The sequence below is a fragment of the Balaenoptera borealis genome (assembly GCF_965194805.1).
Source record: "Balaenoptera borealis genome assembly, chromosome: 14".
Taxonomy (NCBI): Eukaryota; Metazoa; Chordata; class Mammalia; order Artiodactyla; family Balaenopteridae; genus Balaenoptera; species Balaenoptera borealis.
Genome location: NC_138875.1, coordinates 82,038,855 through 82,064,878, shown reverse-complemented (window position 1 = coordinate 82,064,878; position 26,024 = coordinate 82,038,855). Strand labels below are relative to the sequence as shown.

Genomic DNA, 26,024 nt, shown 5'->3' with positions numbered 1-26,024 from the left:
TTTCACCATCCTCTGCCTACAGCTCCATCTCCCCACTATAACTGGCTTTTCAAAAACTGACAAGGGGGCTTCCCTGGTGGCACAGTGGTTGAGAGGCTGCCTGCCGATGCAGGGGACACGGGTTTGAGCCCTGGTCTGGGAAGATCCCACATGCCGCGGAGCAGCTAGGCCCGTGAGCCACAGCTACTGAGCCTGCGCGTCTGGAGCCTGTGCTCCGCAACAAGAGAGGCCACGACAGTAAGAGGCCCGCGCACCGCGATGAAGAGTGGCCCCAGCTTGCCGCAACTGGAGAAAGCCCTCGCACAGAAACGAAGACCCGACACAGCCAAAAATAAATAAATAAATAAATAATAATTAAAAAACAAACAAACAAACAAAACCTCACATTATAAAAAAAAAAACAACTGACAAGGAGGGTATCTTTTTCCTTTTGGTACCCTCAGTGCTTGGCACAATAAAAAATTTTTTTTAATAAAATAAATGAATAATTGAATGTAAGAACATCATGAAGTCCTTCAGTATGACTCAGTGATGATGATGTTCTTCCAGAATCTCCATCACAATAATCATCATGGAGTCATGTTCTGCATAAAACTGGTAATTGTTTCATTCTGCCCAAGAACAAACAGAAGGTCTCAGCTTTCCTGTCAGTCTAGTTTTAACGACAGTTAATTCTATTTGGCAGTGTCTTATCCTTTTAGTATTGGCACACTGCCGTTGGTCCCTCCTAATTCTCTTTCCTCATATGCTTACTGTGCAGTTACTACTTCTGAAAGACAATTGGTGGGATTAATGTGGTTTTTGCTTTACATTTCCTTATTCATTTTAGTTATTGCTTTTCCGTTGTTCTGTTTCACAAAGGATTTGCAGAGGCCAGCGATTGTTCTAATAGGAAATTAGTAAGCAGGATTCAGGGCAATGCAAAATGGTGCTGTTAACATTGTATTCTAATTTAGGATGAACAAGTCCCAAGATTCTGGTAAAGACTTCTATTTCTGACACCTGGGAACTAACAGGTTTGGCTGGATTAGAAAAATCAGCAGAGGCATTGACTAGATCCACATTCTCACCTTTCTGTGATTCTTTATATCAAGTCAACAGCGTCTGTGACCCACTTTGCATCTCTCCTCACCTTGCCATCCCCGAACTTTGGTTAACCCTCTCATGTCATTAGAAGTATTTGTTATTTTCATGTATTTTTCTGGACTGGGTCAGCCCTTGCAACATGACAAAAGCAGAGGCTGGGAGAATTTCTAACATCTGCTGAGAAGCAGGTTTTGTATAGAGGAAAGGATTTGGAGTCAGATAGTCCAGAAGTTCCAAATCCAGCTTCACCACCTAGAGCTGAACAACTGAAGATTAGTCACTCCATATCTCTCAGCCTCAGTTTCCCCATCTGTAAAATGTGGATTATAGTTCCTCCCTCTCAGGGTTATAGTAAAGATTAAATGAGATGTGCTTGATTAAAAAAAGGGGGAGAGGGGCTTGATAAATAGTAGCTATCATTATTATCCCAGGATTATGTTTGGGGGGAAAAAAAGTGTATTAAGCAAGTCTGTAGCTTTGGTTTTATACTGATGTGTGCATGCCTGTGTGTGCCTGCATGTGATAACACGTTTCCAGTTCTATCCAGTGTAGGGATTGGAAATGTACAGAAAGGACTGCCTCCCTTTCAAATTTTAGAAATATACATAAATAGAACATCTATACACACAATTTACAAATTGTGAAACAAAAATCCATATTATTACTAGCTAGGCTGAGAACTAGATCATAGTAGCAACATGACTCCCTGAAAGGTCACCATCCTAACCCTAGGTAACCACTATCTGGACTTTTGCTTTCTTCATTGTTGTATCACCTGTATGTACATCCTTCTCTAAATATTTTATTTTGTTTTGCCGCTTTTGAAATTTATATGAATGAAACATACCTTAATAACCTATAAAGGAAAAGAATCTGAAAAAGAATATATATATGTGTGTGTATATATATGTATACACACATATATGTGTATCTGAATCACTTTGCTCTACACTTGAAACTAACAACATTGTAAATCAACTCTACTCCAATGAAAAGACATACTTTATTGTTTTGCTTCCTTCACTCAGCGTTGTTTTGAAAGTCATTATGTCATTGTGTTCAGCTGCAGTTTGTTCCTTTTCATTGCTGTATGAAAACACTGCAATATAAAAAATTATCCTTTCTATTGCTGATGGATATTTGGGTTGCTTCCAGTTTTTCTTTGTTTTTTTGTTTTTTGCCATGATGTTGTACGGTACTATTTGTACATTCTTGTACATATCTCCTGGTGTACACAATTAGGAGTTTCTCTAAGGTATATACCCAGGAGTGAGTCATAGAATGTACATATCAACAACTTTAGCAAATAGTGGCAAACTCTTTTTCAAAGAGACTGTACTGATTTATACTCCCATCAGCTATGTATGAATGCCTGGAGCTCCATATCTTTGCAAACACTGTCAGACCTCCTCCCCCACCCCACACCCCAATCTGGGTGCATATTATTGTATCTCATTGTGGTTTTAGTTTTCTCATTTCCTGATTACGAATGACGTTGAGTATATTTTCGTATATTTGTTGGCTTTTTGGATTTCCTCTTTAGTGAATTGACTAAGTTCTTGTCTTTATTTTAAAATGTCTTATCAGACAGTCTCAATACCTTCACCTATTTGTTGCAGGACAATCAGTCATCGAGGCAGGTGGAATTTCAAACTCAAAACATTTGCTGCCTCAGCTGTAGCCTATAGCAGAGAACCAGCTGGTTTACCAAAGTAACAAGTACTTCGACCTTAGGCAGGATTGAGGAACAAGACCACCAGGCAGAGCGGCCTAGCTGTCTTCCTCCTCGCAGGTGGCCTGAGAGCGAGCAGGGGACACGGCCCCGGGATCCCAGAGATCCCCAGAGATCCCCAGAGATCCCAGACACAAATAGACGCGCACTCAAAATTGCATCCTTAGGCTTAACCGCCAATTTCAAACTTCCAAGACCTGCCCTGCCGGGTTTGCCCTCCCCGTTTCCCATTGGCCACGAGTCAAAGGAAGAAACAATTGGATTGGCTATCTCTTTCACTTCCTCTGTCCCTTTAAGGACTTGGGCAGGGCCTGGTTGAGATACAACTGTCCATCATAGGAGCGGGAACGCTGATTGGTCCAGACGTATCTGGGCCCCGCCCACGCCGTTCCCCGGATTCAAATGCTGCGGCGGGAGGCCTGGGGCGGAGCGGAGCGGTGACTGGCGGGGTCGGTTGAGCGTGAGTCTGGTCCCCCGACGCCCAATTTCCTCTCCCCCCAATTCTGCAAGACCTGGGGAAGGGCCTCCTCCACCCACACCAAGCCCGGCTTTGCCTCTCGGAGCCGGGAGGGCGGCGGTTCCGCCCCCAGGGCTTCCGGGGGTCGGGAGGGTCTTCCTAGGCTGGAGGTGCACTGGCCCATTTCCACCGGAGCCGAAGGGTCGGCCAGGCGATGCTGGGGCCAGAGGAATTGTTCCTTTCTCAAGCTTGGTGGGGTCCTGTGTTTATTCTGCCCTGCCTCCTGTCAGCATTACTAGTGGGGGCTGGCAGCGCCTTAGAATCTGTGTGACCTTAATTTGCTTTAGTATCTTCATACTCTTCGTACCCATCCATCACTCCTACTTCCTGCTTCTTTCGCCCTGTTCCAGCCCCTCTGGTCTCCCAGCTATTGTTAGAGAAGCCCAGGTCCTGCCTCAGAGCCTTAGCTCTGGCTGTGCCCTCGACCCGGGATACTTTTCTTTCCCCAAATATCAGCAAGGCTTTCTGCTTAACGCCATTCAGGTTTTGGTTCAAATGTCACCTTCTCAGTGACGTTACTCTGACGCCACTGTTATACACACACTGCCATGCCCCAATTCCCCCATCTTGCTCTTTTTCTTTTCTTTTCTTTTTTTTTTGAACCCCATGGCGCTTAAAACCTTTCAACATACCTGTATTATGTAATTTGCTTATTTTCAGTGATTTATTCAATAGCTATTAGTATTTATGTGCCGGGCTATATGTTTCCCTACTATATGAAGATAAAAGTCCCTGCCCTGGTGGAGCTTACATTCTAAGGGGGGCAGATAAACAAACTTTTAAGTAAGAGAGTATGTCAGATAAGTGTTACTCCTGTTACACTGAATAAAAATCTGATTTTTAATCTCCGTCACCAGACTGAGCATCCCAAGACCCAGTGGTGGCTGATTTTCACTTCCCTTTCCTGATATCCTGAGGGAGCTCGGGATCTCTCAAGCCCTTCCTGCTCAAATCTGCAGAACACATTTAACCTATCTCCCTTCATCACCAGTGGGGAGATGTTGAAGTTTAAGTATGGAGCACGGAATCTGCCGGACGCTGGTGCTGCTGAATCCATTGCCAGCCGGGCCTCCAGGTTGAATCTTTTCTTCCAGGTAACAGACTGGCTTGCCAGCTTTGCTCACCTCTGTGTGTTTCCTTGGAACCTCTTTGTTACCTTTGCTTTTGATATAGGACTGAGGCTAATCCAGGAGAAAATGCCCTTTGGTGTTTCATATGCGCTGATAGTTTTGGAAAGGAGCCATTTTGCAGACAGGAGTGGGTAGCTGAACTTGCCCAGGAAGGAAGACCTTTTTTATGACTTCACACACTTTACACTTCTGTACTAAAGTTTGTCCTTTTATTAAAGAAAAGTAATTGAACAAAGACACTCTTCTGACCGAAATTTCTATACTTGTAGTCCTATAGAAATATAGAAATCTTTTTCATTCAAGGCATGTTTATGGTTTAGATTAAAAAAAAACAGTTTTGATAAATACCACACCTGTGAAACCCCCTTTCCTCTCAAGATACAGAACATTTACATCACCCCAAAGGATTAAAACTTAATGTTGTCAGATTTTTTTTCCACGTAGATTTCTAATTCTTTTGTTTCTGATGTAGGTGGAACACCGTTGATGTAGAAATCCTTGTTTGACTTATGTATTCTTAAGTCAAAGGGACAATACAGATAGTGGTGAAGATTTAGGTTTGAATCCTGGCCCTAGTACTTGTTAGCTGTGTTACCTTGGGCGAGTCAGTTGCCTTCTCTGAATCCATTTTCCGTTCTTTATAATAGAGGTTATAACACCTAATTTACAGAGTTGTGAGGATTAAATGAGATAATCCATGTAAAGTACTTAGTTTCTTGCCCAGCTCTTGGTAAGCCCTTTATAAAGGGTAACTATTATTAATAATAAGTGTAGAAGTAGTATTAGTGACAGTAATAATAAATTTTTTTTTAGCAGTCTTTCCTGATCTTTTTCTTTCCAATTAATACATGCTCTCATAGGCTTTTTATTTTAAATTTATTAAATTTTTGGCTGCGTTGGGTCTTTGTTGCTGCGTGTGGGCTTTTCTCTAGTTGTGGAGAGCGGGGGCTACTCTTCGTTGCGGTGTGCAGGCTTCTCATTGCAGTGGCTTCTCTTGTTGCGGAGCACGGGCTCTAGGCGTGCGGGCTCAGTAGCTGTGGTGCACGGGCTTAGTTGCTCCACGGCATGTGGGATCTTCCTGGACCAGGGCTCGGACTCCGTGTCCCCTGCATTGGCAGGTGGATTCTTAACCACTGCGCCACCAGGGAAGCCCAGTAATAATAAATTTTTGTTCACATAGCAGTAGTTATATTTAAGAAGGCATTTTTGTATGATACCTGTATGATGATAAATAGTAATACTATTTAATAGTAATTTAATAGTAATACTATTAAATTTAATAGTATTTAATAGTAATACTATTACATTTAAACCAACTATACTGGTTTAAATGTAATAGTATTTTACAATGTTACATTAGTTTCAACACTAATATGATCTTGACATTTTTCCCAAGATATTGGTATTGGGGAATGTTCAAACAGATCAGAATGGGGACAGATTGAAAGTGTAGGTGGGACCATCCCCGTCACCATTTAAGTCATGAGATATTTTTCACTAATGAATAGTCTATTTTTAACCTCAGCTGACTGAGTGCTACCAGTTTTTAGCCCCTTTATCGTTTTACTCCAAAGCTTCCAACTTATCACAGAATTTATTAAGGGCTTATCATGTGCAGATGTGGAGGGAGACAAAGACTTGCCCAGAATCACACAGCTTGTAAATGGCAAAGCCACGCCCAATTTTTGGTCTGTGGGTATGTAACTGCTGGGCAATACCGCCAGCGTATGTCAGAGTTTATTAAGTGTGTCTTGTACTTAAATGTCATTATAACAGCACGGATTGTGGATAAATCCCTAATTCATCTTTTTTTTAAACTAATGAGTTCCACCCCGCCCCCAGGAAAGCTGTTATTTGCAAGTGTAGCATAACCCTAACATTTGCCTTAATATAAACAGGTAAGGATACTGTTTTTCCCCCTTCCAGCTGAAACTGCATTCCTTCTTGGATGGGACTTGAACCCAGCCAAAACTCAGGTTGGACTTGAACCCACGATCCCTGATTTAGGAGGGGACTTGAGCCCACCGTCTTTTTTTTTTTTTTAATTAATTAATTAATTTATTTATGGCTGTGTTGGGTCTTTGTTTCTGTGCCAGGGCTTTCTCTAGTTGTGGCAAGTGGGGGCCACTCTTAATCGCGGTGCGCGGGCCTCTCATTATCGCGGCCTCTCTTGTTGCGGAGCACAGGCTCCAGACGCGCAGGCTCAGTAATTGTGGCTCACGGGCCTAGTTGCTCCACGGCATGTGGGATCTTCCCAGACCAGGGCTCGAACCCGTGTGCCCTGCATTGGCAGGCAGATTCTCAACCACTGCGCCACCAGGGAAGCCCGAGCCCACCGTCTTTTAATTGAAACCACTCACCTGGTGTCAGGACTTACTGAAACTCTGGTTCTCTTGTCTCAGCACAGAAAGGCAAAGAGTGAGTTTCTTAACATAGGATGCTTGTGAGAGATACAAACAGCCAGCAAGGGAATGCAACCCCGAGAACAAAGAGGGGGGCTACATTTTTATAGTCAAAGAAAAAGTGGGGAGGGGAGAAGACCACCTTTTTTCTCATTTTTGGGCAGACATCAAGGCTTACATCATTAGTTCCTCCTTTGACCCTATATGGTCTAACCGGGACTGTCATGGTGCTATTTAAATCATGTATATTAGCAGGAGAGTGGTAACATATACTAAAATATGGTAATTCATCTCAGGTTTCAATATAATGTCCCCTTTCATCTAGTTTCTTTCTCCTTTCACCTATATTTCTGTCTTGGCTACATGCAGAAATGCTACTCTTCAAGGACCATTAACTTCCTGACTTCGTGTAAAAAGATTCAGACCCCATATCTGTTGTCTTGTGTTTTAGCTATCAGGACTTGTGGCTTTAGTGTGCTTGGTACTTGGATGCACCTGGTCTTCCTTCAAGGTAGTATAGATTGTTGCTAGGTTACTGGATTCTTTTCTTGAGTGGTCATTAGCTTATAACAGTCTTCCAGACTCCCTTAAAATTCCCTCTCTGTCCTTAATCCCCTAGTGGGATTTCTAAACTATTTAATTATCCTACTCTATCCCTATCCCAGTGCCCTTTTAATGAGGTTTGGATAGAGAGTAGTGGTTTTGTTTTCCATTTAGGTAAGTACTTTAGACAGGGTCTCAGTTTCTACTTAACAGAACTTCCCCACAGGTTCTAGGTCAGTGGTTGGCAGACTTTTAGATTTTCGAGCCAGCAAAATTTTACAAATTTGCTGGGCTGACCTAGGTTTGCCAACTTTCTATTTTGCCAAGTAAGGAATGTAAAAAACACACAGAAAAAAGAAAATCATATCATCTTCTGGTCCTTTTATTTCATAAAGAAAGGACATTTTAAGAAATACCACGAGAGGAAGGACATCGTTGCAGAATAAAGGACCGTTTTACAATTTGAATACACGTAGCTTTATAAAAGAGTCATCATGCGGTGTTCATCTTTTCTCATTTCATGGCAGACTTGAAAACTTTGTTAAGACTCAGTACTGTATTTGGGAACAGCTGCTTAAACTCATTAAGGAACAGAAGAAACAAAGAATCTTAGTTTCCCAGTTAGTGGCAGAACTCTGAAGTGACAGAAGTGTGGCCTTTTGTGACCCAGTGCTTCACAAACCTGGCTGAGGTCTGACTCTCTAGGGAGGACTTGTTACTAAAACATATCCTAAGCTACAAACTGGGAAATTCGAATTCAGTAGGTTGGGGTGGAACCTGAGAATCTAGTTTTTGTTTGTTTTTTAAGTGCTCCAGTTCTCCAAGTGATTCAGATGTAGCCAGTCTGTTTCTGTTATCTATTGCTGTGTAACAAACCACTCACAAAGTTTAAAACAACAGTGATTTATTTTGTCTTATGATTCTGTGGGTTGGCTGCATTCAACTAGGTGGTTCTTCTGCTGGGGTCACTCACGGGGCTGTATTGAGTTGGGAGCTTGGCTGGGACTGGAATATTTGGGTGCCAGCTGCTGGCTGGGGAGCCTCAGGGTTCTTCCACTGACCTCTCTTCTCCAAAGGTCTTTCATTATTCAGTCAGTCTAACCTGGGGCTTGTAATTTTTTTCTGTGGATAATAAGTATTTTAGATGTCATGGGCCTTACGGTCTCTGCTGCAACTAGTCAACGCTGTCATTGTAGCATAGACGCAGCCATAGGCGATGTGTAAATGAATAGGCATGGCTGTGTTCCAGTAAAGCTTTATTTATAAAAACAGGCAGTGGGCCAGATTTGGCTGACCCCTGGTCTAGCCCAAGCTTCTTGACTTGGTGGATGGCTTCCCCAAAAAAGCAAAAGTAGAAGCTGCCAGACTTCTTAAGGGCTCCACCTTGAACTGGCACATGATCCCTTACGTCATGTTCTGTTGGTTGACGTGAGTCATGGCGATGGCACAGATTCACGGGGAGAGGAGATCGTTTCCGACTCTTGGCGGGTGCAGTGGCAAGTGCCTTCAGAGTTAGAGGAACTGTTGGTGGCCAGCTTTGCAGAGAGACCTGCACACCATCCACAGCTTGGCACATGGGATTCATTGCTCTAGACCAGGGGGTGCAAACTCACGTCTTTGGGGGCCAGGCAGTGTAAAGGAGTCAAGTGAGCCAGATGGAAGAGCTGCGAGTCAGGTCTGCAGTGAAATGCAGACCACATCCACTACCCAGAGGGGCAGCGCTCCTCAGCTGCAGCTCAGCATTCCCAGGCAGGAATGTGGGGCATTGTTGCCAGATCTGCGGGGGTCTCACGAGAAGCCAGAAATCCTCCGCTCCCCCTTTTTTTTTTGGTGTGAAATCTCCTGATTTTTCAATATTGGCAGATAACTCAAATTATTTTAAATACCACAGGCCAAACAAAACATGTCTGTGGGCTAGATGCAGTTTGCCAGTTTGCAGCTGTTGCTCGAGATCGTGAATAAATTCAGCTTTAGTGCAGTCACTCCATTTACACGACCCTAGATTGTTCAAGTGAATTAAACTGAAGTTATGTCAGCAAACCTCTGGGAACACAGGGAGGAAGAGGCAATCATTGTGTCCTAGTGCAGAGACATGGAGATGTGACAGGACCAGCAGGGTTCAGAGTAAATGTCGACACGAGCCTCAGACCATTAAGAAAGAAGGACCTTTTCTTATTCTTGGCATGCTGGTGAAGGTTTTCTCCCGAGGTGCTGGAGGAAGAAGCCCACGGTGATGGAATGTACAAGTGATAACTTAATGACCGTCAGTGGATGTTGCTTTAAAGAAGGAGGCCACTGAATTATGTTGTTAGTGTGTGTCATGAGCAGTTAGTCGAGTTGGTGGCTTGCAATTTACTCTGCGTGGATGTTATTGATCAAAGCTTTTCATTATTGACAGTGTCTCCATCTGCTGTTTGCTGTTTTTAGGGGAAACCACCCTTCATGACTCAACAGCAGATGTCTCCTCTTTCCCGGGAAGGGATATTAGATGCCCTCTTTGTTCTCTTTAAAGAATGCAGTCAGCCTGCTCTGATGAAGATTAAGCACGTGAGCAACTTTGTCCAGAAGTGTAAGTGTGGGGAACTTTTTCCCGAAAGCTGTCCTGCTTAGAGAGAGCTAGAAGGATGCCAGAGGCGGGATGCGTTTGTGGTCGGTGGGAGTGGGTGGGAGCTCTGCTTTAGACGGACTCACCTTCAAGGTCAGCGTCCACCTTCTGTCTCTGGGAGACCGGATAAGTCAGGTCTCTTGGTTGCAAGTGACAGAAACTCAACTCAAACTAGCTTAGGCCAAAAAGTGAATTAAAAAAATTTTTTTATTTCATTGAAGTATAGTTGATGTACAACATTGTGTTGATTTCTGCTGTACAGCAAAGTGATTCAGTTATATATATTGTTTTTCATTATGGTTTATCACAGAATATTGAATATAGTTCCCTGTGCTATGCAGTTGGACTTTGTTGTTTATCCCAAAAAGTGAATTTTTTTTGGCTCATGAAACTGATAGTCCAGGGATGGGTCAAATTTTAGGCATGGCTGGTTCCAAGGACTTAAATAACGTCCTCTGGCTTCATCTTTACACTCACTCAAAGCTGATTATTCATTAGGCATTATAAGCACAGTGCTTAGCGCCCACAGTATTTAATTTTAATAAATTGAATTTATTGTAATTAGTTTAACTTAATTTATTTTAAAATCATAAGAAAAATACGGGTATGCTAATAATGTATAATGAATCTGGATTATATTCATCTTTATACCAATGCGGTCATAAAAAATATATATACTTATATAAAAAAAATATATTTTTTTTATGGAGCAAGGGGCTGACGAAGGCAAAAGTGCCTAGGGACTATGAAAGTCATGAGTCAGCCCTGCCCACACCTTGTTGTTGTGTTTTATTTACTTATTTAAAAATACTTATTTATTTATTTGGCTGCACTGGGTCTTAGATGCGGCATGTGAGATCTAGTTCCCCTGACCAGGGATCGAACTTGGGGCCCCTACATTGGTAGCGTGGAGTCTTAGCCACTGGACCACCAGGGAAGTCCACAAATGTACCCTGTTCTTGACTCTCCTTGACTTCCATGTGGTGGGGAAGTTGACTGCTGGTTCCCCAGTTTCGTATTTTTTCACGTGACCCCAGTGTTTTTCCACCAGCGGTGATTTTGCCTCCCAGGGACATTTGGCAGTATCTGGAGACAGTTTTGGTTGTCACAGCTGGCAGGGAGGGGGCTCATGGCAGCTAATGAGTGGAGCCCGGAGATCCTGCTAAACACCCTACAGTGCACGGGACAGCCCCCACCACCCGGGACTCTGGGGCTAGCGGGCCTTTCTCTCTCGCCGTGAAATCTCAGGGCCTCTTCCTCTCCATACGGCTCTTCTGTGTGGTCTCTCCATGAAGGGTTGGCCAACTACAGCCTGGGATGCCTGCTTTGTAAACAAAGTTCTGCTGGAATACAGCCACGCCTGTTCCCTAGGGCTGCTGTCATGTCACAAGGCATTTGAGTAGGCGTGACCATATGGCCTACAAAGCCTAAAATATTTACCGTCTGGCCTTTTAAGAAAAAGCTGCTGACCCCTGGCCTACACTCTAGCAGAGATGTCTAGACCTCCTCCATGGCAACTCAGGGTTTCCAAAAGCACAAAAGTGGAAGCTGCCAGGCCTTTTTTGGGCTCAGGCCTGGAAGGGACGTAGAATCTCTTTGGCTGCATTCCACTGTTTGCAGTGAGGCATAGGGCCCCACAGATTCCATGTGCCGGGGAACTACGTGTATCTTCCGCTGTCTATGTTCATGCAATCCCAGGGAAGATTCTCATTGGCTGTGCGTTGGGTCACTTGCCCACCCCTTGACCAGACACTGGGCCAGGGTGTGAAGTACTGTGATTGGCCTCATCTAGGTGCCCAGGGGTCCAGGACACTGTGATCACCAGGACCTCATGGAAAGGGGGATATACATTGCCCAAAGGACCTGGAAGTTTTGAGTGGATTAAACCAATGTATGTTTACTAAGTGACCGTCGGTACCCTGTCTGTTCTCAGTGCCCTCATCTGCAAAATAGGGGAAAACGCATTATCTCATAAATAGGGATTGAATGAGTTAGTGCACAGTCCAGGCTTATCATGTTGCCTGGCACGTAGAAACAATCAATAAATGTTACCCAATAATGATAACCATAAACCTCAACGTCTAATATATTGTGTACCTTTAACTTGAAAATGTACTTGGCATATTTGTTCATGATTCTGTATTTGCTTGAATAAGCTCCCACCTTATTTTGTGGAATATTTAAATTCTCAAATAAGGAGTGGGAGGGGAAGGGGAATTATGTGACAGACTAATTTACTGAGCTATCAACATACACCTTCTTTAGTCTTGAGATTGCCCTCCGGTTCCTTTAAAGCAGTGGATCTTCTAGACTCATTCAGTAATCAGGGGACTAGACGTAGTGAAACATAGATTTTTGTAATAGAATCCTCTTCCAGGGAGCTGTTTCATATTTTTAAAGAGGCTTCCTGGAGAGTATGGTTGAGAGTCTATGACTGGAAAAGGGTGATTGCATTAGTATGCTTTTTTTCCCCCCTTTGATTTTCTGTTTTGGAATGTAAGCTTCATTTCTCCATGGGAAGAAGGGTCCAACAGCTCTTATTGCATAAGTTTCTCGAGTCTTGCCATAGAGATGGAGATTTTCTTCAGGGACAGTTGGAGGAAGTGAGACAGAATAATACAGCCCTGAAGCAGTGCCCCTAGCTTGGGCCAAGAGAGGGCAGGGAGCTGGCATCTGGGAACCAGGGAAAGGCTTTTTGTTTCTTGTTATTCTAGCCCCAGTGCCTCAAACAGTGTCTGGTTCACAGAAGGTTTTAATAAATATTGGTTGACCGACTATTGCTGATGAACAGAATAAGTAGCAAAATCTTAAGTAGTATATCACATATTTTGTGTAAAAAATAAACAAGTGTGATATTAAAACATGCAGACAAAGTGTTGATAATGGTTAAAGTTGGGCTGTTCTTGGTGATCTGACAGTAGCTGACATTCTACCCTCTTTTAACTCCATTCGCTGCAGGCAAGCATAAGTTCACAACCTTAGTACTTTGGGCAAAATGTAACTTTAAGAAGTTTTTTTTCCCCCTAATTGCAAACATGATACAAAGTAATTATTTGCAGCAACATGGATGGACCTAGAGATTATCATACTAAGTGAAGTATGACAGAGAAAGACAAATATCATATGATATCACTTACATGTGGAATCTAAAAAAAATGATACAAATGAACTTACTTACAAAGCAGAAATAGACTTGCAGACATAGAAAATAAATTTATGGTTACCGAAGGAGGGGGGAGGGATAAATTAGGAGTTCGAGATTAACGTATACACACTGCTATATATAAAATAGGTAACTAACAAGGACCTACTGTATAGCACAGGGAACTATATTCAATATCTTGTAATAACGTATAATGGAAAAGAATCTAAAAAAGAATATTTATATATGTATAGTAGTCACTTTGCTGTACACCTGAAACTAACACAACATTGTAAATTAACTATATTTCAATAAAAATTTTTTAAAAATACAAAGTTAAATATAAAAGGTCAGAATGGGAGAAAATCCCTCAAAATCTTTCCTAAGATAACCACTGTTAACGATTTGGTGCATAGTACTGCAGTTTTTCTTTTGTCCTTATAAAATATTTATTATGAAATGTTCGAACATACCTAAAGGTGAAGAGACGAGTGTCATGAGCCCCTGCATACCAATCCACTAGCTTGAGCAGTGAACCCTTTTCCATGCATGTTCTAACATTACTGTGGTTTAATTTTATGCAAAATGGCTCATATCTTTATAATGCTTTTGCCACTAGGTTTGCTCACCTAGCAAAATATTTACTCGACAGGTATTTATGGAGCACTCGCTATGTGCCAGGTTCTGTTTTGGGTACTGGGTTTACAGTAGTGATCAAAACAGAAAAAAATCCTTGTTCTTGAAGAACATAGACTCCAGTGGAGGTCGAGCTACTGAATCCTTTTAAACATGTGCCTAATATTCTTTTATGTGGGTGGACTCTTAAGCTGTTTCCCCTTTCCTACTAACGGACCTCTAGGTTGTTTCTGATTTTTTTTCTGTAACAAGCAGTGCTCATCATAAGTATCTTGATATGTATGTCTTTGGAGCATTTCTGTGAAGGTTGAATTCCTAGAGATTGAAGTGTCGCAATACTGAGTTTCAAAAACGGAAGCAGTACAGTCATCTGTGGTGGCTTTTGCCTCCTGGGTCCAAATATATATCTGACAAGGTCCTTCTTTGACTACATTTTCATTCCATGCTTTGGGTCTTTACCTCCCCTCAATGTTCAGTCTGCTCTGGGCTCAGAGTGGGCAGGGATGAAGGGTCGCTGTGTTTTTTTTTTTTTTTTTAAATTTTATTTATTTATTTATTTATGGCTGTGTTGGGTCTTCGTTTCTGTGCGAGGGCTTTCTCCAGTTGTGGCAAGTGGGGACCACTCCTCATCGCGGTGCGCGGGCCTCTCACTATCGCGGCCCCTCCTGTTGCAGAGCACAGGCTCCAGACGCGCAGGCTCAGTAATTGTGGCTCACGAGCCCAGCCGCACCGCTGCATGTGGGATCTTCCCAGACCTGGGCTCGAACCCGTGTCCCCTGCATTGGCAGGCAGACTCTCAACCACTGCGCCACCAGGGAAGCCCCTCGCTGTGGTTTTGAAGTCACAGAAGTTGCTGGTGGGGAGAGAAGTTGCAAAGGGTTATTTTTCCACAGTCATAGACATGAGTTTAGCATCTCACCCCTTCACCTTAATAATCCAAAAGCCTGGGCTTCCCTGGTGGCGCAGTGGTTGAGAATCTGCCTGCCAATGCAGGGGACGCGGGTTCGAGCCCTGGTCTGGGAAGATCCCACATGCCGCGGAGCAACTGGGCCCGTGAGCCACAATCACTGAGCCTGCGCATCTGGAGCCTGTGCTCGGCAAGGAGGGGCCCGCGATAGTGAGAGGCCCGCGCACCGCGATGAAGAGTGGCCCCCACTTGCCACAACTAGAGAAAGCCCTCGCACAGAAACGAAGACCCAACACAGCCATACATACATACATACATACATAAAAAAAAAAAAAAAATGTAAGCAGACAAGAATAGCATTAAAAAAAAAATTAAAAATTAAAAAAAAAAAAAAAATCCAAAAGCCTGACCCTGTCGGACAGGGGAGGGAGTTGGCAGGACACGGCAGAGGCCAGGAAGCCCCAGAGGAAGTTTGGGCAATGGCCCCTACCCTCGGCACCAAAACCAATAAGCCACTTGGTGTCTTTGGTCAACTTACACATTTGGAGGGCGGATCACAGTGAAATCGGTCGTGTGCAAAATGAACCCCATGACGGATACAGCTTCCTGTGGTTCCGAGGTTAAGAAGTGGTGGACCCGGCAGCTGACAGTGGAGAGTGACGAAAGCAGAGATGACCTTCTGGACATTTAGATGGAAACCAATGCAGATGAAAGTCCACTGGTGAAAACTGACTTCTGATATGTTCTTTCATTGTCCAGTGAGCAATCCGTAATTGATGTATAATTTAAGTCCAACTTGTAACAAGATTTTTTAAACTGGAAAAAAAAAATCTAAAAGCCTTTGGATAACAAGATTGCGATGTGGAATGGTTTCTCAGAATTCCGAGAGCATCGTGATGGTGTTGCCTGCAAGCAGTTTTGTCTCCCTGGGTGATTGAGATGCCTGGTGGTTGCCAGTGACAGACCCAGAGTTATTAAGTTGGACAATGCTGTAAGCAACATGGGGGCCCAAGGCCTAACAGAATCAGGAGAGCCTGGCCTTGTGTGCGAGCAGTGATGAAATCAGGTTCAAGCCAGCATATTTGGGGAATTAATAATTCAAAGCTCAAGTACTAGATCTGAAAGAAACTTGGAAGAGGGCAGGGCAGAAAGGCTGGGCTTGGCACAGTGATGTCAGGGCAAAAGGAAAAATATCGTGCAGCTTTCAATTTTGCTTCTGCATGGAATTCTCCCTGAAAGCGCTCTTCCTTTATTTTTTTGTTTTCCCACGGTCACGATGAATTCGTGTGGATCCACCCACCCCTCTTGCCTGATTACTCAAGGGGCCAAAAGAAGGTGTGTTTAGGATGACTGTTGAAGTAAGAGATGTGTTTAGTGCAGTGATGTTCATCGTATGAGCCTTTGAGCCAAGTGAATTCAACTCCAGCCACGCAACAAAGAAAGGGAGTGGGTAACAGCAATTAAAACTGCATCTGGCTAATTCCTTAATATGTTGCCAAGTGACTGTGGTTACGAAATGGCTTTTTCCTTTGTTGGATTCTGTCCCTTTCACTGTGTGAACAACTCTCTGAGTGAGTGTAACTCTAGAGTGTGGCTCCCAGCTTTTTCTGGTGCCCACCCACAGACATGAGGGTCACTCCAGTGTACCCGTGGGATTTCAAGAGTCCCTTGGTCTTCACCATGGCACCTTTCTGAGGGATTCTCCAGGATAATTTTGATTACATGTTTCTCTTGTCTTGCTTGGGAGTGTAACCCTCTATATGACGCAGTTTCCCTATATCAGGATTGAAGGATTTGATCAGTCATAACTGTTCCGCTCTATTCTTTTTTTTAATATTTTATTGAAGTATAGTTGATTTACAATGTTGTTAATTTCTGCTGTACAGCAAACTGATTCAGTTATATGTATATATATTCCTTTTCATATTCTTTTCTATTATGATTTATCACAGGATATTGAATATAGTTCCCTGGGCTATACAGTAGGACCTTGTTGTTTATCCATCCTGTATATACTAGTTTGCATCTGCTAATCCCAAACTCCCAATCCTTCCCTCTCCCACCCCTCCTCCCCCTTGGCAACCACAGGTCTGTTCTGTATGTCTTTGAGTCTGTTTCTGTTTCGTAGATATGTTCATTTGTATAGTATTTTATTTATTTATTTATTTATTTATTTATTTATTTATTTATTTATTTATTTTTGGCTGTGTTGGGTCTTCGTTTCTGTGTGAGGGCTTTCTCTAGTTGCGGCGAGCGGGGGCCACTCTTCATCGCGGTGCGCGGGCCTCTCACTGTTGCGGCCTCTCTTGCTGCGGAGCGCAGGCTCCAGACGCGCAGGCTCAGTAGTTGTGGCTCACGGGCCTAGTTGCTCCGCGGCACGTGGGATCTTCCCACACCAGGGCTCGAACCCGTGTCCTCTGCATTAGCAGGCAGACTCTCAACCACTGCGCCACCAGGGAAGCCCTGTATCGTATTTTAGATTCCACATATAAGTGATATCATATGGTATCTGTCTTTCTCTTTCTGACTTACTTCACTTAATATGATAATCTCTAGGTCCATCCATGTTGCTGCAAATGGTATTATTTCATTCTTTTAAAAAAATTTTTTATTGGAGTATAGTTGATTTACAGCGTTGTTAGTTTCAGGTATACAGCAAAGTGGATCAGTTATACGTACACATATATATATATATATATATATATATATATATATACACTATTTTTTTTTTTTTTTTTAGATTCTTTTCCCATATAGGCCATTACAGAGTATTGAGTAGAGTTCCCTGTGCTATACAGCAGGTTCTTATTAGTTAATTCTTTCTTATGGCTAAGTAGTATTCCATTGTATATATATAAACCACATCTTCTTTATCCATTCATCTGTTGATGGACATTTAGGTTGTTTCCGTGTCTCGGCTATTGTAAATAGTGCTGCTATGAAAATAGGGATGCATGTATCCTTTCGAATTGTTTTGTCTGGGTATATGCCCAGGAGTGGGATTGCTGGATCATATGGTAGCTCTATTTTTAGTTTTTCTGAGGAACCTCCATACTGTTCTCCATAGTGGCTGCACCAATTTACATTCCCACCAACAGTGCAAGAGGGTTCCCTTTTCTCCACACCCTCTCCAGCAGTTATTATTTGTAGACTTTTTAATGATGGCAGTTCTGACTGGTGTGAGGTGGTACCTCATTGTAGTTTTGACTTGCATTTCTCTAATAATTACGTTCCACTCTATTCTTTAGACCATTAGAGTTGTTGCAAATCCAGCGATGCCCCAACTTAGTGCTGTTAATAAATATGTGTTAGATTCCAAATCTGCCACCCGTTTAGTCCATACTTTAAACACTGAGAATCTCTCACTGTTCCGCCCCCTCCTCCAATTCCCCAAATTCATATGTTAAGGCTCTATCCCCCAGCATGTGGAGGCTTTGGGAGATAATTAGGTTTAGATGAATTCATAAAGGTGGTCCCCCATGATGGAATTAGTGTCCCTGGAAGAAGAGGAAGAGGGACGAGGGCTCCCTTTCTTTCTGCCACATGAGGACACAGGGAGAAGGTGCCTGTCCATCAGTCAGGAAGCAGGTTCTCTCCAGGATCTCAGTCTGCTGGCCTTCTCAGCCACCAGAACTTTGAGAAATACATGCCTGTTGTTTAAGCCGCTTTGCCCATGGGTCTGTGGTGTTTTGTTGAAGCAGTCAGGGCAGATGAAGACACCGACAGAGAGATTGCACTCGGAGAAGGAATAGACTATATCGAAGAAAAAAGATAGTTGCAAACCCATCCAGGTGTGTGACACGTCAGCTCTGCAGAACCAAGGTCAGGGCTCTGTTTGGTTCCTTGGGCTCAGGCTTTTTTTTTTTTTTTTTTTTCCTTTGGTAGCACTGCTGCATATTAAGGCCAGGAGGGTATTTACTGACACGATCTAAGGGAGATAAGACTTGGGCTAGTGGGATAAAACTGAGCAGGACACGTGTAGTCAGAATGGAATGATCTGGAAGTCAACTCCAAAGTCGACTGACATGGGGATCACGTTGCTTACGTCCCATTATAAACTGATCTAAATGCTGATAAGCACTTTTGACCACACACTGCCCTGCAGCCTCCAGAGAGGAGGAAGAAAAGCGTGATTTCCGTTTTCTTTCCCCTATTTTCTACGTCTACAGGATTCAAATCATAGCTGCCATGGAAACTGTGCTTTGGAATTTCTGGAGCCCTTAATTTTAACTTAACATAGGAAAACACTTTTGTGCTGATTTTATAATTATTCACGACGACGAGAAAGTGACTAAGTGTCTTCTGACAGCTAGGGAAGACATAGCAACACTTCCTTCTTTCTTCCTTTCTTTTCGCTTTCATAAAGATGCGCGTATTTGAAGCACCTTATGGATCAGGAGTCGCTCTTCCGTCTTTTGCAGATTCTGACATCATAGCTGAGTTGCAGGAGCTCCAGCCTTCAGCAAAGGACTTTGAAGTGAGAAGTGTCGTAGGTTGCGGTAACTTTGCCGAAGTGCAGGTGGTCAGAGAGAAAGCGACCGGGGACATCTACGCCATGAAAGTCATGAAGAAGAAGGCTTTGTTGGCCCAGGAGCAGGTAGGAGCGTTTAACATCACAGCCTTTTCCCCCTTTCTGTACCAGCATGTTCATTGCAGAGATGAGAATCTGCTGAATTGGCATCTGGGATGGAGCCAGTTTTCCTCTGCGTCTCTAGTTAATTATGGTGGCACAGCCAGGAAGGTCTGAACACTCTCGAGCTGACACTGACTAATTTTGAAGACTGACAAGCTCCCCTGAGTTGCTTGATCATGTTTTTATAGTTGCATATTATTCAGAACCAACTTGGCCTTTTCACTAATGAATTGGAGATGATCTTTCATGACCATCCCTTGGGGATTCAGAGATGTGCATGTCATGGGGTGAGTCAGATAGCCTTTGCTTTCGTACACATCTTATATATTTGTGTTGTGGGCATGTGTATTTGATTTTAAAACAGACCTCTGAAGAAATTAAATTGTTCTATGGCTAGGGAGTTGCTGGTTGGAGAGCAGGTGAGAAGTTATCTTTCCTGTTGTGGTGTTTTTCTCTTTTAAACAAGGTTACTGCTTCCAGACAGTATTGATTCATTTGCCTCGTTTCTAGAGAGGTGGCCATCAGCCTTGGTGTTCAGAGAGTAATTTATTAGTTACCCATGTTCAAGTGCACATCATGTGTCTGATAATGGACCCAGCTCCGTGGGAAGCCTGCAAAAGGAATCGAAGCTCCATGGCTGTTAGTTTCAGGGTTTTAGAACAACCTTGGAAAGTGGAGGTAAAACGCAGATCTGTAAAGCAGGCACTTAGGAGCTAAAGCATCACAGAAGAGGGAGCAGTTAGCAAATTCACGAACGATAGAATGAGGAGAGGTGTGGGTGAGCCAGAGACAGGGAAGGTTAGTGGCGCTGAGAGGGAGCATGGGCTCTGGGCAGAGAGAAGTGACGAGAATGTACCAGGTAGAAACGTGGCGTGTGTGCTGTTCTGGAGGTGTGAGTATTAGAATGATATGCAGATGTGTTTGTTTGTTTTTGTTGTTTAAGTGGTTTAGAACGAATAGACTGGGAAATGGGGAGAAATAAGGATATTGGAGTTGGGAGGGGGTGATTGGTGGGAAACCTCAAGAACCCTTTTTTGGTTACTGTGATAAAATACATGCAACATAAAATTTACCATTTTAGCCATTTTTAAGTGTACAGTTCAATGGCATTAAGTACATTCACAGTGTGCCACCATCACCACTGTCCTTCTGCAGAACTTTTTCATCATCCCAGATAGAAACTCTACCCATTAAATAGTAACTCACCCTCCCCAAGAACTGCTTTTCGGAGTCACAGTTTAATTTGTGAGACGTTTGGGGATCATGTAGGCTTTTGGAAGAAGGAGGTCAGGATCTGGGTCTGAGTGCTTAAGTGACTTTGTGTGGTCTCCAGTCAGAGACTCAGCGGAGGGCAGGAAGCTGCTTGTCGGCATCCAGGAAAGCTGTGGCGTGCGTTCAGGAATGAAGTGTGGGCAACTTCATGGAAAGGACAAATGACAGGCTGTGGCAAATCATTCGGAAGAGAGGCGTGGAAGGTGCTCACTCAGCCACTCAGCACCTAACAGCCACCTGTCATCAGGCCACACCTGCTGAGCACCTGCTGTGTCTGGTGTGTTCCTAGGTCCTTGGAAGAGGCCTTAGATGTAGCCTTGTGCTGCTTATATTTCAGGTGGGAAATGATGCATATCAAAGGAAGCAAATTCAGCGTCTACCATACTGCAGGCAAGTGATAGAGACACTCACATAGGTGTGCGTTCCTCCAGGTGAATGACTTGAGATGACCCCTTGCGAGGCGTGGGCTGGGGGATTTAAAAATCGCACACACCCGGGAGCTAATTAAACCCACCCACCCATTCCTTACCTGAGCCACGGTGAGGCTTTGGAATTGAAGGGTGTGAGAGGAGAAGTCAGCACAGGGAGTTGGGGGAAGGAAGTGCCAGAGAGGAGGTGAGAAGAGGTAGCATCCTGTGAACAAGGCCTGTCACCTAGGAGAAGCCAGCGCCCCCTCCCAGAGCTCCATGAAAACTGGAAGAGGTCCTCAGAGACCTCTAATTTGTTTTAATAGAAGCTTCAGGGGTCAGATGAGGCGTCGATGATAAGCAAGTGAAGACGTAGACCCTTCCATTCAGCCAGCCTTCACTGAACACTTTTTATGTGCCAGGAAAAGAGAAGGATCAGCAAATCCCACACGGTAGATTTTGGGGGTTGGGTTGGTGTTTCCCAGATGTGTTAGAGGTTAAACTCGTGGTGTGCATGATGATTTTGGGCAGTACACGGACAGAACTATTTTAAAACATTTAATAGTTTAATATTAACTGGCATATCAAAACCTGGCACTTTGACAGATGTTACTGTTAGAATGAAATGGAAGAAGGTGTATTTAAAATTAAATTACTTGGAAGCAGTCACAAGTTTATACAAAAGTCGCAAGTACAGTGTGTCAGTCAAGGTTCTATAGTATATATATATGATACATGCTATCTATACACATTGACTATACATACATGTACACATTGACTATACATACATACGCATATGTGTATGACTTACCTGACTGTGGGCGTTAGGAAGGCTGAAATCTGTAGAGCAGGTCAATAGGCTGGAAACTCTCGGGCAGAAGCTGGTGATGCAGTCTTGCGGCAGAATTTCTTCTTTCTCAGGGAAGCCTCAGTTTTGTTCTTAAGACCTTTCAACTGATTGGATGAGGCACACCTAAATTATCAAGGATAACCTCCTTTACCAAATTAACCACTGCCTACACAACAGCCTCACGGCAACACTTAGATTAGTGTTTGCTTGAGTGACTGGGTGCTAGAGCCTAGCCAAGTTGACACACAACTATCACATATAGTATCAACAACTTTCTTTTCCTGAACCATTTGAAAATCACTCGCCAACCCGATGCCCCATTATCTACAGGTACTTCAGAGTACATTTCCTGTAATAAGGACGTTTTCCCATGAATGACAACACAACCATCAAAATCAGGAAATCAACCATGATAAAATTACCACCATCTAATCCTCAGGCCCCACTCAGGGTTCACCAGTTTGTTCCATGGTCTTTTAGAACAAAAGGATTCACTTCAGGATCACACATGGCATTTCATTGTCCTGTCTCTCTAGTCTTTTCAGTCTGGAACAGTCCCTTAATTTCTCCCGAACTCTCATGACCTTGGCGATTCTGAAGATTATAGGCCAGTTATTTGGTAAAATTTAGATTTGTCTGATGTTGCTCATGCTGAGATTCAGGTTCAGGCAGGATTATCGCAGACAGGATGCTCTGTTCCTCTCATTGCATCCCAACAGGTGAGTCTCAATTTCACTTTGTCACATTCCTGAGGATGTCACTTAGGTATCTGCCACACTTCTCCACTGTGGAGTTACTCCTTTCCTCTTTGTAATTACATACATATATTTTGGAAGGAGATACTTTCAAATTATGGAAATACCTATTTCTCATAAAACTTTCAATCCATTAATTTATTTATATCTGTATTGACTTGCATTTTCCTGTCAGTGAGTTACAATCCATTCCTGTCATAATATATTTTTATATTCAAATTGTCCCCAAGTTGGCCAATGAGAGAAAAGGGAACCCTCTTGCACTGTTGGTGGGAAAGTAAATTGATACAGCCACTATGGAGAACAGTATGGAGGTTCCTTAAAAAACTAAAAATAGGGCTTCCCTGGTGGCACAGTGGTTAAGAATCTGCCTGCCAATGAAGGGGACATGGGTTTGAGCCCTGGTCTGAGAAGATCCCACATGCCACGGAGCAACTAAGCCCATGTGCCATAACTACTGAACCTGTGCTCTAGAGCCCGTGAGCCACAACTACGGAGCCTGCGTGCTGCAACTAATGAAGCCCACGCGTCTAGAGCCTGTGCTTCACAACAAGAGAAGCCACCACAATGAGAAACCTGAGCACCGCCACAAAGAGTAGCCCCTGCTTGCTGCAACTAGAGAAAGCCCGCGCGCAGCAACGAAGACCCAACGGCAGCCAAAAAAAATTAAAAAAAATAAAAAATAAATAAATAAATAAAATTAAAAAAAAAAACCTAAAAATAGAATTACCATTTGATCCAGCAATCCCACTCCTGGGCATATACCCAGAGAAAACCATAATTCAAAAAGACACAGGCATCCCAATGTTCACTGCAGCACTATTTACAATAGCCAGGTCATGGAAGCAACCTAAATGCCCATCTACAGACAAATGGATAAAGAAGATGTGGTACATATATACAATGGAGTATTACTCAGCCATAAAAAGGAACAAAATTGGGTCATTTGTAGAGACTTGGATGGACCTAGAGACTGTCATACAGAGTGAAGTAAGTCAGAAAGAGAAAAACAAATATCGTATATTAATGCATATATGTGGAATCTAGAAAAATGGTACAGATGAACCGGTTTGCAAGGCAGAAATAGAGACACAGATGTAGAGAACAAACATATGGACACCAAGGGGGGAAGGTGGCGGTGGTGGTGGTGGTGGTGGGATGAATTGGGAGATTGGGATTGACATATATAAACTAATATGTATAAAATAGATAACTAATAAGAACCTGCTGTATAAAAAATAAATAAAATTAAATAAAAAAAAAAAAGAATCTCTTCAGGTTGGCTTTTGTGCCCTTTTGACATATCCCCCATCTTTGAGTTCTGTGTCGCTTTCTGATACAGCAGATGTTCAGGCTCTTACACTTTTACTTTACCTGCCCCAGACCTGCAATCAGTCATTTCTCCAAGGACCTCTGTTTTTTTGTTTTGTTTTGTTTTTAAGTGGAAAATGGTATTTAGAGGCCACGATCTGGGCACTAGGTGTTCTGATTGCTGTTGGGATGTCATTGCTCCCAGATGTCATGTCATTGGGATGTCATTGCTCCCAGACGCCTTTCAGTGGACAAAGCCAGGGAATACATGTACATGTATGCAGTATACCTACCTTCACACACACACACATTTACATCTCTGTTTATTTCTGTATCTATATGTTGAAAACCATGTGTTCACATCAACACTTCCAAGTCCAATCCAGCTTCACAAGGTTCATTGTGATTCTCACACTTTCCATGTTTGTAACTCTCTCCTCTGATATCACCCTTAATATTTTTTACTTATTTTATGCACCTGTGTCCATCCAGTCTACTGTCTTTGCTGCTGCCCCCTCCCCTTGGTAGGTTCAGATGCCCTGCTCAAGGCCATCCCTACACGTGATGACCTTCCTCACCCTGCTTGGACCAGTCACCCTGTTCTGGGCCACCGTGGCTCTCCTTGCCACCTGTCATGGATGCTTACCTGGTGATTCTTCTCCATCTGATGGCTTTAGGACTGAATTGCTCAGGAAGGGAAGGTAAAGAGAAAGAGATTTAGATTTAAAAGTAGTGAGTTGATTTTAAAGAAAGACGTTAAGTAAATAATTGGACACATATTTTATGGATCTGGCAAAAATGGTGAGTAAAGTAGGCAGAAGAATGAGATTTGTGGAATGTTGGACTAAGTGATGGCTTTTTTAAAAAAAACAAAACTAGAATTATCAGTTTAAGCAAAGGGCATTTTCCCTGTCACACTTAGTTCTTTATAATTGTCTAAACAGTTTCTTTTCCCCCTAGGTTTCATATTTTGAGGAAGAACAGAACATATTATCTCGGAGCACAAGCCCTTGGATCCCACAGTTACAGTATGCCTTTCAGGACAAAAATAATGTTTATCTGGTGAGTCTTTCCATCTCTCTAGAATTAGCCTGGTGTTGCGATAATCAGAGAATACAGCTGTGGAATTCAATGTGGTTCTTGCCCACGTGGCCCACGACACCTCTTATTCTTTCTCATGCTTTCCTGACTTTCAGGTGTCTTCCTATTCTTCTTGTCTTAAAGAGGAAGAACTAACCCATTTAGAAAGAGCCTCATTTATTGCTGGATATTGTAGCTGTGGCTCAAAGAGCAATAAGGAGAAGTCATTTATTTGGGAATAGTCTGCTATTTCCTTTAACAGAATCTTACTTTAAATTTTAAAAATTGAGATAATGCATAGTTACTATAAGAAAATGCAAATGCTGCAGAAATGTATGAAATAGAAGGGAACATGCTCTACCTTTCTTTCTAATCCCTTTCCCCAAGGAAACAAATGTTAATGGTTGTGTATGTTCTTTCTGGCCCTTAACCACGCCTTGTGGAAAAAATATTTCTATGTCTATACGTGTAACACATGTATATAGTTTGTTTTACAAAAGTGGTATATTACTGTCTACTTTGCTCTTCAGCTTGCTTTTGCATTGAACAATTTGTCCCTGACATCTTTCCATGTTAGTACGTGCAGATCTGCTTCATTCTTTCGAGCAATGCCATGGTTTTTCCTGATGTGCATGTAGCATAACTTACAGAATGCTAAAATTCATTTTGGGGACTTGTTTAGGTTCTTGGGGGTTTAGATTCCTAAAATTAAAAAGGTATCCTAAAAACGATTTTTGTTCTTGATTCAGCCCTTAAAACAAGACTATCCTATTACATTGAATGGAGATAAACTTTTGTAAAGCTCATGTCAGAGAAAAGGGTAAGAGAGAGACGGATTCCTATTTGTCTTGAACCTCCACTGGGCATTTTGGGGGGACTTTACCACCTTTATTTCTGCCCTGGAATAAACAGTTTATTTGCCTTGGACCCTGGCCTTACCCAGCCTTCTGAGCAAGGACATTCTCACACAGATGCACTGGGAGACCGGCCTTGCGCTGACCAAGTGCTCCTTCAGA

The 26,024-nt window shown here is 42.9% G+C and overlaps 1 protein-coding gene across 5 annotated transcripts in view; it reads left to right on the top strand.

The window, feature by feature from the left end:
• Positions 1 to 3,177: 3,177 nt before the first annotated feature.
• Positions 3,178 to 26,024, top strand: part of CIT (citron rho-interacting serine/threonine kinase) — a 168,422-nt gene continuing 145,575 nt past the window's right edge. For 4 of the 5 annotated variants that reach the window (XM_082355799.1, XM_082355798.1, XM_082355797.1 and 1 more), the window contains exons 1-5: positions 3,178 to 3,278; positions 4,327 to 4,429; positions 9,838 to 9,979; positions 19,122 to 19,297; positions 24,889 to 24,990. In XM_082355799.1, the coding sequence (XP_082211925.1) occupies positions 4,334 to 4,429; positions 9,838 to 9,979; positions 19,122 to 19,297; positions 24,889 to 24,990 (516 nt within the window). In that variant the 5' untranslated portion in view covers positions 3,178 to 3,278; positions 4,327 to 4,333. The remainder of the gene's footprint in view (positions 3,279 to 4,326; positions 4,430 to 9,837; positions 9,980 to 19,121; positions 19,298 to 24,888; positions 24,991 to 26,024) is intronic. The other variant, XM_082355800.1, reaches the window with a different exon arrangement.